This window comes from Pempheris klunzingeri, chromosome 11 (genome assembly GCF_042242105.1).
Source record: "Pempheris klunzingeri isolate RE-2024b chromosome 11, fPemKlu1.hap1, whole genome shotgun sequence".
NCBI classification, from domain to species: domain Eukaryota; kingdom Metazoa; phylum Chordata; class Actinopteri; order Acropomatiformes; family Pempheridae; genus Pempheris; species Pempheris klunzingeri.
In genome coordinates, this window is record NC_092022.1 from 16,980,990 (window position 1) to 16,997,990 (window position 17,001).

At 41.7% G+C, this 17,001-nt stretch overlaps 1 protein-coding gene across 1 annotated transcript; it reads right to left on the bottom strand.

Moving 5' to 3' along the window:
* Window positions 1–468: 468 nt before the first annotated feature.
* Window positions 469–6,732, bottom strand: spo11 (SPO11 initiator of meiotic double stranded breaks). Its single transcript, XM_070838955.1, has 13 exons — window positions 6,620–6,732; window positions 5,607–5,720; window positions 4,679–4,767; window positions 4,191–4,257; window positions 3,936–4,044; window positions 3,587–3,673; window positions 3,255–3,291; window positions 2,884–2,993; window positions 2,647–2,746; window positions 2,236–2,273; window positions 1,780–1,856; window positions 1,258–1,369; window positions 469–798 (listed from the first exon to the last, which is right to left on the bottom strand). The coding sequence occupies exons 1-13, from the start codon at window positions 6,730–6,732 to the stop codon at window positions 679–681; spliced, it is 1,173 nt and encodes a 390-aa protein (XP_070695056.1). The 3' UTR covers window positions 469–678.
* Between the last annotated feature and the right edge of the window lie 10,269 nt (window positions 6,733–17,001).

Genomic DNA, 17,001 nt, shown 5'->3' on the forward strand with positions numbered 1-17,001 from the left:
TTGTGTTTAAGTAATAGATCATTTGACCTATCAAACTTTTTTTCAAGCTAAATGTTTCTGTGATGATAACACCCACATCATGAGTATGATATTGTGGGGGCTGTATGAAACGACCTGTTCTCATTTAATTTAAATGAACACTGTCTCCACCTTCTGGAGAACAGATATAGAAAGAACAGCTCGAGCTTTTATATGTTAAGCATCAATAATTGAACAGATGCACAGAGAGTCCAGTTCCAAACCACTAAATCCTCATTCTCTCTTGTAATCTTAGCACCAGCATGTATAGCTGTGCTCAGTAGCTGTGAAAATAATGCAGAAATGATTATAATAGAGTAATTAACTCCAAGAATGAAATTGAATGTTGTGTTTGATGACTTTACAACAGCAGGTCCAAACATCTTGGGAATATAAATAAGGCCTTCAAGAATATAAAGACCAAAAACATGATCAAATTACAGGGTTTTAATCATAGGATGAGACAGTTCTTAAACACAAGTAGGAAACATAAACACACTAATAAATGTGCAAACATTACTAACCAAACCACCTTAACTTCATGTTTCAATCTGTCTGACAAGGTCAGGCAGGACGGTTGCATAGAGGATCTGTCTTAAGTTTAGCAGCCAGCTTATTCAACCAGTTCACTTGTTATTCCACTGGGCGGCAGTGTTGTGCTCATACCCAGCCCCCGTAGTGCAGCTTATTGGGCAGGTATGTGTTGGTGAGGAAATCAGGAGCGATGGCTGCTAGGGACTGTATTTCAGCCTTGACCTTACTCTGCTGCATCAGTTCCATCTACAACAAGAACAAACACACAATAAAAAAAAAAAAAAAAAAACAAGCATGCAAGAGGAAGCTGTGCAAAGAGGCGTAAACCCTCAAGTGTTTCTCTCTAAAAGCTTCTCCACAAAGGATCCGCTGCTCTGTATCCTCAGAACCAGCGAGCTAAGAGTCCTTTCACAAACCTTCCTACGCCATGTGTCACATGAGCAAAATGTTAAAACTGTGTAAACCTCTGAGGAGGAAAACCTCATCGTTTTAAAAAAGGAACAAGGTGCTTCAGACAAACGTCTTCCTGAGTAGCCCCATAGGAGCTGAGTGTGGCGGTGGATACAATTTTATGAAGATAAAATAAACTTCTGAATTATGTTTCAGCTGTACGACTTGGATACGTCTCAGATACTTTCCTTCATCGCACTTCATCTTGCTCACCCATCCTCGACTCCCCTTTTTCTTTCCCTTCTCCTCTCTCACCTCTTTCTGCCAGTCTGATTGGCTGGTTAAGTATGGCCTCTTCAGGAGGCTGTTGAGTTTGCTTTTATCTCTCTCGGTGAGGGGGATCAGGGCATCCACGGGAACCTGCAACCTGAAGAATGAAAAATGTTGATTTTACTACACAAAACTAAATTTGTTTCATGAAATTGACACCAGCTGGCAAGCAGGTCTGTTGATGGATGTCGCGCATACGGTATGTTTACTCCCCTTCTCAACAGACTCACATTGAGGAGTTATTATGTGTATGTTTAGGGGCAGACATAAGAGGAAAAACTGTACAGACTGCAATTAAATGTATGTCAAAAAGCCCTTTTGGACTAAATTTGCTCAAGGGGACATATACTTAAAACTCAATATGCTCTCAGACGCAGTTCCTTGAAGGAAAAAAAAAGTGAGGCGACAGCAACAGAAACCAAAACAAACAATCTAAATGTCCCCAGAATATAATTCCAATTAGAGGCAGGAGGAGGAAGTAGGAAGTAGCGAATGTTGAGTCCAAACCTCTGGAGGTCAGAGGGGAGGAGGCCTAGCCACATAACACTGGGGACGGTCAGACTGTGGGCCTCAAACGACATGGCCTGTGGAAAAACCAACACACACACACACACACACACGCACACACGCACAACATGCTTACACACAGAGTAGATCTCAAATAAACACAAGGATAATCAGCACTGTGCTTCCATAATGAGTTTATGCCCAACACGTGTTCACAATGAAGTTGATGAGCATAATGATGATTACACAAGCATCACAGAGATCAACAAAGACACTGCCACACAATTTCTCAACATTTTCACTCCATATCATGTCAGTTCAAATATTCTGAGATGGATGATTGGTTTTCTTTTTTTCTCAAAGACGGGCATAATTACATATTACTCACAGAGAGACACTGAACAGGCCTCATTGGATAATATACAGTGCAGGAATAAGTGGCATGGCAGGACTCACCACTGATCCGTACTTGTAGATACACATGATCTCAATCCCTGGGAAAATCAGGAGAGACAGACACGCTGCAATCACTGGCATACCAGAGCAATTATCCTCTGAGATGTGTAACGGAGCTCAGAACAAAAGTAAAGCATTACATATGTGTCCCTCCACGCAATGGGAAAAGGGTTAGAAATATGGAGACTAGTGGAAACTGAGCCATCCCGGCTGGACGAGATCAACGGAAATAATGGCCAGACCAGGCACCATGACGTACCAGACAGGTGCGAACATCTGCTGGCTTGGTGAGACATGCAAGCCCCACTGTGTGTGTGTGTGTGTGGAGAGACAACTCCCTGTTGCTGTGCTGTTAAATGAGTGGAAATATGTGATGTGTGTGTGAGAGGTAAAACTGGTTTGGACGTGTACCATGAGGGTCAGCATCCACCAGAGCGAAGATGGGGATGCGCAGCGTGTCCCAAAGCTTTCTCACCATCAACCTGCTGTTCACATCTGGCACGCCTTTACCCTGATCCACACAAGCACACCTGTTATGTATGCAGAGCACTGCCCTTCTTTAGACGAGACAACATTCAAATGAATATGATTCAAGTTATATTTAGCAAAAATCCCCCAAAAAGCAGCTGCAAAAAACAGGAAACCCACTGTGATTATGATGCAGGGAGAGAGCTTAGAGCAGAAGTCGTCATCCAGTAGTCTCTGAAACGTTGCATCCTTCTCAACTATCATGACGAATTTTGCAGACGATACGATATCTGTGTATGATCAAGGAAAACACAGACCATCCAACCGTATAACAGCCTCCCCACACAGAAAGACACACACACACACACACACACACACACACACATATATATATATATCATACTATATATATATATATACACACATACACATATATATATACACATATATATCATACAATATATTCAATTCAATTCTATTCAATTCAATTTACAGAAGAATTGAAAAAGACATATGCATACACATCCAAATGCTCGAATCACAAAGGATACTTCTAATCCCAGCAATGTTTGATGAAACTGCAACAGCCTAAAACAAAAAACAGCCACAAAAATAGTGAGAGTTGTCTGTCACTCGCTCATATGCATTTCTGTTGTGAGGCTTGTAGTGCTATTGTTGATTTAGCAGCAAATACGTGGTTACTTGTAGAACTCAGGACTACCTCATGGCTGCAGAGCAATGCTGGCAAACTGTTAGGTAATACACGTTTCTCCCGACTGCAGGTGGTGGTAAATTGGTGTCAGTAAGGCTACATAAACAATGAGAATGAGGCGTAAAAAGTGCAGAAGCCCTAAAGGCACAACAATGAATTGATTGAACTTACAGCAGACCTGGAGTGGCAGTCAATCCTTGTGCCGTCCTCCTCCATGTAACACAGATCGCCTGAGATTAATCCCTTGGACGTGGCCAACTGGAGATATTAAAGTTCAGCTTTAATAAAATTTGATCAGACTAACCATAAACCACAGGTGTTTCCTAAGATAAAGCAGGAAAAAACTGTTTAAAAAACGGTACTAAACTAACAGATTTTATCTGCGGGGTCTGAACTAATAATAACAAAACGGATCCAAAGGAATTTTGCTACAAGGTTTTAATGTCTGACGTGTGGCTTTTCTGCCTCACAGTCACACGTGTGCGTCGCCTCTCACATTAACGTGGACACGCACACTTACCACATGGAGTGATCTGCGAGGAACCTTTAGCATGCAGGAGACATCGTCCACTATACCATCAACAGTTTTTTGTGAACCGAACAACTGTGTGTTGTTGTAATAGATGTCTCTGTGGAAACAAAATGTAAATGCTTCTGATAGCAGATTCAGCATCAACCGAGCAAAGCTATTTCACAAAAGAAAACTTCCATGTACAGAATGTGAATTATATCTGGCTTTCGTGACCGTTTAAAATGTGCGTTGGCAACAAATAACCTTTTCGTGGCATACGAGTCGCTCAGCACAAGTCTGTAGATGACCGAGAGAATCTTGAGAATTTGCGCTTTAAACAGAGAAAAATCACATAAAACTAACAATAAAACAACTGATAAAACAAATAATTTTCTTGTGGACAATAAACACTACACTTATCATCAGTGTTTAATGTCTTTAAAGGGACTGATTGGGGAAAAAAAAACATATTCTGTTCTTAATTAGGATATCCATGTGGTAAACTGATCCTTAAAAGCCTCCTTCAACATATTCTGTCTCTGCCAATTTGTCACCTACAACTAAGTCTGACTTTTACTGCTGTTTGTGCATATGTTCACAATGAATGTAAATGAAAGCCACATGAAAAACAGCACAGCTGTAAAGTTGTTTTTTTTTTAACTAGAAGGAATGTTGGTTGTCATGAAAAGAAAAGTCACATATGAAGCAAAATGAGAAAACAGAAGAGCAGTGGTGTGTCGGTATCTTCTCACCAAATTTAGTGACGGACGAAGCACAGTCGCTCCTAATGGTGGTGACAGAACTTCCTGAGCTCATTTGAAGGCCGACGGCACTGTCAAAACTCGAGTGGGGAATAACGAAAGGAAAACATACGGAATTTCAAGTGGAAAAGACGGGACGAAAAGAGAGCATCAAAGAAATCTACACAGACCGTGTGTGCTACGTTTACTTTTTTTAGCTTTGAAAATCATCTCCCCCATTTGTAAGCCATCTAAAATTCCCCACACCCTGAGGGCTACCTGCGAGAACCTCCCGTGTACCTAATCATCCTTATTCTCCGTAAAACCTTTGGGCGCTTAGTCTGTGGGATCTCCCATTTGAAAGGGCTGAACCAGAATGTGCTTTAAGCTGTGGCAAGGTTTGATCCAAACAAGACCAGACAGTCTGCTTTGTTCTGAGCACAAGATCTCCACAGTCTAGTCACATTAAAGCCCTTTGTAAATTCATGTTGTGTGTGTGTGTGTGTGTGTGTGTGTGTGTGTGTGTGTGTGTGTGTGTGTGTGTGTAGGCCACTGCTTTTCAATTCCTTATCACTCTGTCATCTTTTAAACAGCAGGAAGTTATTTCAACTTCAATCTCTTGGAACTTAAGTTCAAGGTTAAACCACCTGGCTGCCCATGCAGCCTGCTTAAAACACCTCTTCTTCAAATTCAGAGTTGAAGTGTGTACTTCCTCTTAAATGAAATTAAACAGCTATCTGCTCATCTTGTGTGGCCTGACCTTCCATTAAAAACCTATGTAGGTAAATGTTTATTTCTTTACACAACATGACTGCTTGTGTTTATCTTTTAAAGGTCAGACGGCTTAAACAGATCCCACACAGGCGGTGTGTAAAATGACTGCAGTGTCCAGGGTGAGGAGAAAACTTTTCATGGTAGAGAGTGTTTAAAATCGCGTTACCTGACGTTGGCCCAGCTGGATCTGTTGGGCAGTGTCAGCACAGGGGCTTCATTTTTGGACAGACTGGTCACTATTCCTTGGATCACGTTTTCAATGTGGGCCAAAATTTCCCTGCTACAAAAATAAAGATACGGTGAGGGTGACGACATATGAAAAACATCCATATTGTATAGTCTGCCAAATTACCAAAAAAAAAAAAACAGACAGAAAAATCTGCTGTAAATGTCAAAACTGAAAAATAGATAGATAGGTAGCCAGCCACAGGCGAGTTATTGGCAGAAAAGATTTTCTGTATCCATCCTTGTGACAGCAGTGCTGAACCAGTCAGTTAATCTAAAATAACTGCTGTCTGCTAAAATAGCTTTGAATATGGGCCGGTAAAAAACAGTACAGGGGTTCTGAAATATTTTCATCATACTACTTCAGGAATATTGATATATATTGTTATGGGGTATAGTTCATTTACTGGGAAATCTGAAGAATCTTATTTTATCCATGTAGTTTATGAATTAAACAATCAGACAGGAATGTAATCACTGTATAGACACATGTAGATTACTTGCTGTATACATTTATCTGTTCTCATAAAGTTTGTTAAGAAAAAAGTAATTACGTCTCACTCTACACAGGTTTGGATGACTTTGTGCCTCTAATTGATGTTTTATCCTGAAGAGCCTCCTCTGATTTTGTTAATGGCACAGTAGCATTAGCATGATGCTAATTTATGGCGGACATAAAGCTAGCTGACTAACGTTAGCTATTAGCTCTGTGGTAACATGATGACAGTGCAGATTAAAACCTAGTTAAACTAACCAACCATCCTACCAAGACACATCAGGTAGCTACTTTATATGTACCTAACTACACCAAGTAGGCATGTAGAGTAGCAGATTTGTGTCATGGCACCTGTTACACTACACTGCCTGCCACTAGTCTGTCAACAACTGGGATTAGCTGACCCAGTTTAGCATCTCGTTAGCTGTTAGCTGGAGACTAACTGACAGTGAACTCACTGGCTGATTTCCTCTTCAACATACTGGCAGTCTGTCTTTCCTTCGACATTTAGCAGCAGTTGAACACGGAGCTTGTCGATTTCAGAAAACAGCTCTGCTGCACGGGATGCCATCATTGATTAATACATAGACAGACTGTATGTCGGAGAATAATTACCATCAATAGAAACTACACACATGGCCGCTCCCGCGTAATGACGTAGCTAATAGATCACTAACATCCGGGAACTTCACTTAACGACACGTCCCCTCCACTCCGGGGGGAAACGGACTACACTCACCGTAGACTTTAATATCGTCACCTTCTTAAAATAATTGCCTAAGTCGTTTTTTTACAAAAATGATTTTTTTGCCTAAATCATCTCCTCATGATGCTGGCCACCTCTGGTAAAATTGCCTACATCCTCAGTTAAACAGATCATGCCATTCTACCCCTTTAGTATAATTGCCTATGTCAAGAGTGTGACTTAGGCAGTTTTATTTTGCCTAAGTCACAAGACAATATGACTTAGGCAATTTTACAAGCTTTTCAAGATGGCAGCTGATTCAAGAAGAAGATAATTCTACACAGTTTCTGACGTTATTTCCACGATTCAGGGCTCCTCCCATATTGGTAGGTGAAGATGTTTACTATAATATACACTAGGCTATAAATATTGCATAATATTTCATGTTTTTATTCAGTCTTTTTAGTTAAAATTTCAGTTTAAGAATTTAGCTAAAAAGCACAAAAAGTGGATAGGCTCCAGAATCTATGGCTTTTACAAGTGATAAGCTTTCTGTTAACTTTTTATGTCTTATCAAACAATATTTGAACAAACAGTATTGCTTTTTGTCTAATTTTCTCCACAGTACATCATCTAATTAAGAAATCATAACATGATTTGACTGGTATTATAGTATGCCTGTTCTGCTGTGTCTAGAGACAACTTGCAAACCATTTTGGGAATCCTAGGTGTAGCTTAATACAATTGACTACAAGGCAATTCATGTTTCTCAGAATGATCACACATTTTTGAAGGGTTTAAATATTTTTTTTTCCATTTTGGTAGGAGATGCACTTGACAATCATGACACCAGTCTGTCCTCATCTACTGAGGATGACAATGAGACTATCATTAAAGAGATAATGCAGCATGTTGATAATGATGCAGCATCAGCTCCCATGGATGATGTTAAAGATGCGAATGCATACTCTGAGCTTGCAAGGAAATATGGGGTACTAATAACACAGAAATACCTTGTTGCAGGTCATACACAAATGGAGTGCGACAGCATGCATAGTACTATTGAACGCAAAATAGTTGCAGATATCTTCACCCCAAGAGACTATGTTATTATACTTCTATACTTCAGGCAAGAATCAGGCCATCACCTTATCATGTGAAAGTGCTCAAGCACGATGAGTTCCTGAAACTGAATGGAGCTTACTTCTTTAGCATCAGACCAGGCAAAAAAGCTGGAGACCTGACTTGCGGGCTCTTCAGTTTAGCAGTGAAGGCAAGGTCCATTTCAGACTGTCCTTCTCAAAAGGGAAGAACTGCCACAAAGGGTACAGGTGCCAAATGGGCCAATGGCATGGATAAGATTGTTTCCATGTGCTCTGCCAATCAAGGAGAGAAAGTTCCAGGACCTCCAGTCAATGAAACCCATCATGCCTGTCGAGTGTCATCACTTCTTTGACAATTTGCCACACAAATAGACATCAGTCAAGAATCCAGCAAAGAAGAGCTGGAGGGAGAAGTGAAGAAATGCACATGCCTCCTCAGCATTAGGTTTAGTTAGTTTATTAGTTATGCTTTATTCTTGACAGAGTAGAAGGTTTGAAATTGCCTAAGTCACAAAGGCATGTTCAAAAATTTGCCTAAGTCATTTAATTCTCTCATGTTCCATGTTTGACTGACATTGTTGTTTGTATGTCAATAGGCATCTGTTGTTATAAATATTTTGATTAAAATTGTTAGTAAATATCATATATTCAACAAATGGTTCAGTTTTTTGTGTTTCCTGAAAAATCTGAAAAAATGACTTGGCCGATTATTTTAAGAAGGCGTCGATATGCAACAGTGGTACAAAACAACGCCAGTAGAAACTCACCTGAATGAAATCACTCTTTAAATGGCTTGGAGACACCATGTCAGGTAAAAATACATCCACTCTGCTTGACCCAGAAAGATACACGGAAAACATCCACCTTCAGTCACGTCCCTTCATTCACCAGCATCAGGCTGGTTTTACCTTGTTGACCCTCCAGGTTAGATAATTAGCAGTGATATATTTTACTTTTCAGTCCAGCTCCACTAACATTATGCTAGTTAGCATTAGCACTGTGCTCTGACAACTGTCCTAGCTAACATTGCGTTATAGTATACAAGTTCAGTCAATTTAGCCTGAGCGCCAACCAGTAGTTTACTGTCTGTAGCCTATGAAGAGCACAGGTCCAACTACAAGTTATTCTTTAACAGACTATAATTTTTTGCACAATTATTGTTTCCCTTAATTCAGCAAAGAGGTTGAGCGCTCACAGGCTCTCTGCCGCTGTCCTGCTCTGCCTGTGCTATTCGCTGAAAGCATCAATGCTTGTAACATTAGTCTACAGCTGTTAATATTAAATTCATGCAAGTAAAATTGGTTTGGCTTTAATAAACTTTGCTGGTACGGGGTCAAGAAGCACATGCTACTCGTTTCACGCACTGGCTGATGAGCGGTGCTGCGGCTAACATACGGGCATAGATAGCGTTAGCATGTAGTTTAGAGTAAAACCCTTCTACCTGGATCTTTTTCAGGGCGTGGCAGAGGAACAAACCCTGGTGCAACCAACTCCAGGGCTTCGCTTTTTTATTTTATTGAATTAGATTGGCTTGTTTAAGTGTGATCATAAAAGGGAAGATGGTGATGATGAGAGACATTTTGCCGATCTGATCTCTACCTGTGTGGAACTATTGGCCGCCCCATTAAACACTTTACTTCCGCATTCCACTATAACAACAGAGGTCTGCGGGGAGTGTCGCTTCTCTCTTTCAAAGGCGCTGACCTGGACAAATACAAGAGATTCGTCTTCAGCTAAACTTTGCGCTCAGTGCTGTGATCGTTAAATATAAAATTAACTATTCTACTTATCAGGACATCTTTGTGTGGCACTAAGCATTTGTGGACTCTCTGATTGGCAAAAAGAAAGAACCATTATGATTGGCTGAAAATTTAGGGCTTTCTGATTGGCCAAAAGAGAGAAACACTCTGACTTGTGTAACATTTACCTCACTAAAGCTATGAAAAATGAAAGACCTGATGATGAAATGTCCACCTCCAGCTTTTTGTCTGAGGTCTGTCTCAACTTCAGGTGCATCATCGCTACATTCTGCAGTGCTGTGTTCACATTTTGTCCGCTGCTGTAAAGATTTCTGGTATTGATTTGGAGTCACAGCATCACATTACATGGAAGCTTTCTATAGAAATAATAATACACAACCAATGTAGAGAAGTGTATTCTATGTGGCCGGTGTAGTAATAGTAACTGATATGGACTTACTGTGACACATTACATGGAAGCTATTGGGAAAAAAATGCAGTTTTTCGCATTTGTCCAGTAACTACTTTCAATGCAAATTCACAATCTGATCATGTGTATCAATACAACTGAAAAGAAGCTCTGATGAGATGTCTACAATAAAACTCTTGAGACAATCCAAAGTTTTGCAGCTTTTATTTACAGTACATAAATGGAAATTGACTACGGATGCTGTGGGCTTCTGACAAGCCATAAATAAAAAGGGGAAGTCTTTAAATACATACAGCAATGGAGCAAGGAAACACACAGCATCGACTATTGCACTGCACTACAAAGCAAAAAGAGGCAACATCTTATGCTTATTAAACATTAATCTAGAGTTCACATTCCACATATCATGTACATTGAGATTGGTCTTGTGCTAAACTTTGCACTCAGGGCTGTAATCCAAAAATATATCATTAACTATTGTACTTAGCAAGACATTTTTATCTGGCATCAAGCACTTTTTTATCGTGGGCACCGTCAGATGTAGGTTCAGTCATGCATCACACAGATAATACACAAACAACCTGAGAATAAGAGGATGTTGTTGTGACAGCTGCGGCAGGTTTAAGCAATAGTTTGGCAATCATATAATATGCAAATCAGCTCTGTTCCATTTTTTTTCAATAAAGTCCCACATTTACCATTTCACTTAATTGTTCCATTCACAGCAGAAACGGCTACTTAATAAATATTGATGATGTAATCTAACCTAAATGAACTTGGCCAGTACAGTTTATGGGAACGATTAACTCCTCTTCCTCTTCCTCCTCGACGTCCAGATCGCTTGTGTCTGAGAAATCGTGCAGGAGCAGCCAAACTTGATAATACATTATCAATAATTTCTTTGAGCTCTTTATGGCGCTGGGCTCCGATAGCTGGTTGTTCAGATGGCTGCTGGTGCCGAATCCCAGGTCTATGATGTGAGGCCAGGGTCAACGCACTAGTAGGTGAGTGGACATGCTGGAGGAACAAATGAAAGATCAACGATGTGGGATTAAATTCTGGTGCAACCACCTCCAAAGTACATCTCTGGCATAGCGTTATTGATTTAAATGGGCTTGTTTGAGTGTGGACGCTGTTGCCGTGTACATGGGATTGTTTTCCTCCTGAAGGGGCGTGGCGATGAGAGCTACTCTGGATGACGTAGTGCCGATCTGTTGTGCGCAGCTGTCTGATTGGCTGAATTTTCCAGCAGGAAGCGTTGAACTCACCATGTTACCGTGATGATTACACTGTGGAACATGGATACATACAACGCGGTTTACACCTCAGTGGACGTCAGAAAAGCAAGGACAAAACTATAGAAACTGAATCAGAAACAACACGATTACTTCACGTAGACCAGATTTACTAGGTAAGATGATATTCACGCGTGCATATGTATAATCGTATGAGCTGAGTAGCAAAGTCAGTGGCTACTGCAATTAAACTACTGTTTTTAGGTACTTAATTTGAGAATCTACAGTTTTCCAGTTTATTAGTTTCATGTAGCTAAAAGTAAGAGACTGTCTTATAGAAGTGCAGATTCAATTGAATGATCATTTCAAGAATGTAAGATTTGGGTCTGTTTAACTGTGCAGAATTATTCAGAGAGGTGTTTTGGTCATTTAGTTTGCCCTCAATGATTTAAGTGGCATGAACAAGATAATAAAAACACCTGCCAGTATAACGCAGTGCAGTTCACAAACCACATCCTCCAAATTGAACACACCCCTACACCTAAACAGTTTCAACAAAACCTGAACCTTCATAAAGGTAGGATTTATTGCAGGGCTGTTGTATTAGACTACACTAGTTTTAGCTAGATGTACTTAAATTGAGTGTATAACTTTGATTTACCCATTTCATGTTGCATTTCTAACACTGGCCTGACACTGCGGGCCTGAGCTGAACTGATACTTCTTCCACAAGAGGTACAAACTGTTATATAGACCACATATGACAATATCCAGTCAATAACTATTATGCAAGTTCATGAAATATGATGCATTGTGATAAGTCATACTACACTACTGTATATAAAACATTAATTGTATTTGCCTGTACAGTATATTTGATACTACTTCATGATTTACGGTTGATATAATTTATAACAGTTTTTATAGCACACTGAAGGGCCTATACTGACATTTAGTTGTAATGGAGTATTTTTACAATGTGGCAATGCTGCTTTTACCCAAGGAATGTGCACTCTGTCTGCATTCTCTGTATTTGTGCAATCAGGTCACCACGGTTGAGAATGCAGAAATGCCAGACTAAAAAACCTACTGTAAGTACTGATGTCCTTGTAGGCACACATCAGCCTGGAAATAACTGCAAAAAAGCTACCAGTTTTTCTCTTCAAGTCAAAGGTCAGTATGCATTTGCAAGCTTCATCCATTAATATGATCCAGGAATGTGTGTGGGCCAGTTAGCACCTCATTGGTGTAAGGTAGTAGGCCTAGGCTGGTGGTGTTTAGAAAAATCCCCATTAACACCCTCTGTGGCACTCAGTAATGAGACCCTTTATGTGAGCTTGCTGCTACTTGTCCAAAGGTGTGTCTACTGTATGTGTGTATTCTGTTTGTGTGTGTGTGTGGTGTCAGGGGGGTGGGTGGAGAGTAATAGGCTGTGGTTAGAGTCCCAGAGAAAACAAATAGATTTTGTATCTGACAGCCATGTGAAAGTGATTTTTGAATATAATTTTGATGATGGCTTTGTGTAACGATAATGCTGGCCAACATGTGTTTTAGGGCTGGGTGAGATTCTATAAATGTTGCTCATTCATTTCTAACAGCTCAATTTATCAGACTAATTCCAAATGTTTTAAACTCCAAACTTTAAAATGACATTAAGTAACTACAGCACCTTGAAGGAATCCCACATGTTGGTTCTTTATCAGCCTTTCAAAACCTGTTTCAGTCTATTTGTTGCATCATCTTGCAGTCATGCCACTTTGTTGTTAAAACAGAGAAATGTGCTCAGATTCTAAAACTATTAGGTCATCCAGAGTCCCCACCTTCAAGAATTGCTGGCAGGCATGCTGTGTGTGTTTGCGGAGGCAGTGCGGTCTTTCTGTCACAGTGTGAAGGCCTGGTCAGAGTGTGTGGGAGCCAGGATCTAAAGAGAAGAGGTCTGTGCCCCTGACCTGACCCTGAATATTTCCTAATGTGCAGCTTTACCAAAGGTCCCCCTTTCCCCTGAGTGGCTTTGACAAGCTGCTTCCGTAGTAATGGCTCTTAATTTCTGAGTAATTGCTATCTCTAAGTGATGAGGGACACCCCCTTATTCAAGCTGAAAAAATCTTAACATGTGGAAGACCACAGGTTGTGGGGGTCCTTTTTCTTCTGTTCCAGAAAGGCTGAGACCCCCGCTGTTCCTTTGGCCCGGGAGAGATTTGTGTCGAGTGTGAGGCCCTAACCTGAGGAGACAGAGTGCAACGAGTCATGTGCTTGTCTCGGGATGAGTGTTTGTGCTGGGCCGGAGGGGGGAACATGGGGGAAGTAGGGGGCTGCAGGGTCAGAGGAAAGAGAGCGGGGGTACTCGCTGCAGGTGAGGGGGATTAGCTGCAGCTAGAGGCCCAGAGAAACTAAATACAGATCTGTCAACCTAATCCTCACAAATAGAAAACAGAGCTGCCCTCCCCTCACAATCCACATAGTTCAGCACATCCACCTCCTGCTCCTCTGCCCCCCCTCTTTACCTCAGGCTCTCCTGCTCCTCTGTTTCTCATCAGCTTTTGGCCTGGGCCAGTCTGGCTACGCTGCCTCCTCTCTAATGGCTCCTCAGACCAGCATCCCCTAAAGAGGAGCTGACTGATCACCCAGGGTCCCCTCTGATTGACAGGCCGACACAGCCTTACAGAGTGATGAGAGCAAGAGTCAAAGGGGCAAGGCCTCTCACTGCAGAGACAACAATCTAAATGGGACCTCTGTTTAGAGCTGCATGGACCTGGGTAGACCTTTATCAGGCCCTCACACCTCAGTAATGGATGTTGATAAGTATGTGGCTGGGTGAGGAGACCAGGTCAGTGTCAGGCCCAGACTCTGTGCCGATGACAAAAGTGACAGAGTGCCTGAGTGATAACATCCTGCAATGGATAAGCCCTACTAAGCCAGGCATTATCGAAAGCTTAACTAAAACGGTATCTGTGACTGTTTGTGACACCAACTATAACTGATGGGTCTGTCTGGATTGCTGAGAGTTATCAATCAGATTCAGGCTACCCTGGTGTTCTCAAATACCATTCCCGACTGCAGACAGACGTGGGAGTGACGGCACGTACCAGATACTAGCTAAAAAGTAAGTACTGAGTGATAGCAAGGAGGATTGCAAGGTGCACCATTTCAAATAAGATAATTATGTATTCCTCAGCAAAAAAAATCTCTGCATGTCATTTGGACATGTGATGTTGCCATGAAATTTGTCACAGTAATGCCAAACTAATAACGTAGAAATCAAGAATGGGAAAGGGATTGTGTTGTAATTGCCAGTTCCAGTTTGTATTTTGTTCCAAATTGGCAACATTTTTGTTATAGCTCTGAATAATATTTATCTCCTGTTTCCTCTTTAATTAGTACTGAGCGAGAACAAATAGTCATTTAGCTAAATAAGTGATTTTTCTGGAAAAACTAAATAGATTTGATAAGGAAGCGCTTGGATTCAATAGTGAAGTACTGGATCCAGATTATTAAAAATGCTATTAAATCCAAAACCTAAATAGGATATACAAAGTGAGGTATTTTGAAGCTGGTTCATGTACCCACCCCCTCTCTTTCCTCTGCCTGTCTCACAGCTGTGTCTCATATGTTCATGAGGCCCCTGGAAGTGTGAGACACCAGAAGGGGAACATTTGCAATAGCTCAGCTCCACCTGGTTATGCTGTTTTAACAGGCCGCTGGTTCGTGCAGCGCACACAGTGGGGTTATGCCAGAAACGTAGAGAAGGGCGGACAGGACAGACAGACAGGGAGGGGGGGAGAGGAAAAAATGTGCCTCCACCCTCTCCTGTCCTTGCACCTCGACCCCACACTGCTTCATTCGAGGGTCAGTTTACCCTGAAAAAAGTTTGACAGTATCGTCTGCGGGTCTGGTTGATCGGACCCCCCTCCACCGAACCTCATCCGCCTCCCCACATACACAGGCCTTCAAAGGACTGCTGCCTGCTGCTCTCTAAGGCAACACATGAAATAAATATTAATCTGACCTCTGACCGCATGCTTTGCACGAAGTAGAGATAACCAGGCAGATGGAAAAGGCGCCAACTCTCACCGTAGATAAAAAGGAGGAGAAAGAGAGAACAATATTATGTGGAGATGAAAAGTGTTTGCTTGTGCTGTGGGGGTGTGAAAGAGTTTCCAGGGATGTTTCGCTGCACTGCTGTGTGGTCTTCTTTGGAGCTTCATATCATGCTGCACCCTGATGGAGTCGGGAGGTGTCTTTTTGAGCACAATGTCTTGGATCGCAGTGGGAAGAGTGTGTGTGTTTGCACTCAAAATGCTCTGGGCCAAATGCTGACTCTGAACAGGAAAAGCCATTGACCATATTTATGATGCGTGAAGATCTCGTGAGCTCAGTTTTGTAAGTCCTTATCGTATCATCTGTGTATCCTTGTATCATAGTCATGGATGCACAGCTGCCCAACTCACCACATCTCTGCACTTTAATGATTAATGTCCACTCTTTACTACTTAATTGTGTTAAATGTAATGGTATAGGCCGTGAGAGTGTTCATCACTGGTTGTCTAAGTATGCAAGTGGTTCTCTTAGACAAAGTATTGATTTTAATATGAAATACTTGAGAGAAATTACGTCTATTCTTTTGGTGTGTGTTTTCTATGGAGGGTTCAAACACTATTTGTTCTGCTTTTCTGCTTTAGTTCTCCTTGTCAAAGGCCCCTCAGTGCAGCTCACCCAGCCTGGCCTCAGCCTGTGCCCACTGTTTACTGTGACTGTCATCAGGTCCATGGAGGCCCAAACAAAGGGGGGTCTGTTCCTATTGTCCTGCCCAGGATTGTCAGCCCCTCTCTGGGCACAAACTGAGCCAAAGGCTGGGGGTTGTCGGAGGAGCACCGGGGGCTTTGACCTCACCAACCTTAGAGCAAGAGTAAGAGTGCAAGAGAATGAGCGAAAGACAATGACAGGGTAAGTGTGAGAGAGAAAGAGAGGAAGATGTATAGTTATAACTGAAACCATACCCTTTCAAGTCCCCTGTCGGAAACTGCTGTAATGTAAACACCTGCGGCCATTAGCTGATTCTATCTGAGGCACCGGATAGAAATGTTTATATGTTACAGGCTACTACTGAAAGGCCATTTGAAAGCAAATAGAGGATTAGATATACAGAATGAGTAGTGGCAGGCTATGTAAGCTTTCAGGCTTTAAGCCATGTTGAATTGTCATTGGAAAAAAGGGGTGGAAAGCCTTTGAAGACGAGAACAACCACATTAAATGGGCAGGAAGGTGAGCTAAGTGTAGAAGACCCCAAGACACGCTCTGCCTCCTTTCCGCCTTCCTCTGTTTGCAATCATTGCTCAAGCCGTCTGGCAGCCTCTCTTGCTGTGCCATTGAAGTCTAATTTTATTGTCATAAAAATCACCTGGCAAGCTGTAGCCCTAAAACATCTCAGCTACAGAGCCTTTAAAACTTCACTCTCTGTGTAGTGAAAAGGGTTTAGGAGGTCTTGTCTAGATAAAAGTGGTCGTTCCTGGTGCAAGAGCCATCTGAAATCCCTCCGCCTGTGTCAGCGAGAGCAGAATGCACAAGAGGGTCAGGAGCGTTCCATTAAAGTGTGGTGTTTAAGAGGTGCTGGAGCCAGGGGGGCAGATGGAGGGATGAAGCAGCTGCCA

Excerpts from the sequence above, each read along its gene's own strand:
- spo11 (XM_070838955.1), bottom strand. The coding sequence starts at position 6,732 with ATGGCATCCCGTGCAGCAGAGCTGTTTTCTGAAATCGACAAGCTCCGT. Across the intron at positions 2,747-2,883 it reads CTCCCTGCATCATAATCACA|GGTAAAGGCGTGCCAGATGT; the intron begins GTGGGTTTCCTG and ends TGTGTGGATCAG. Across the intron at positions 799-1,257 it reads AATCAGACTGGCAGAAAGAG|ATGGAACTGATGCAGCAGAG; the intron begins GTGAGAGAGGAG and ends TTCTTGTTGTAG.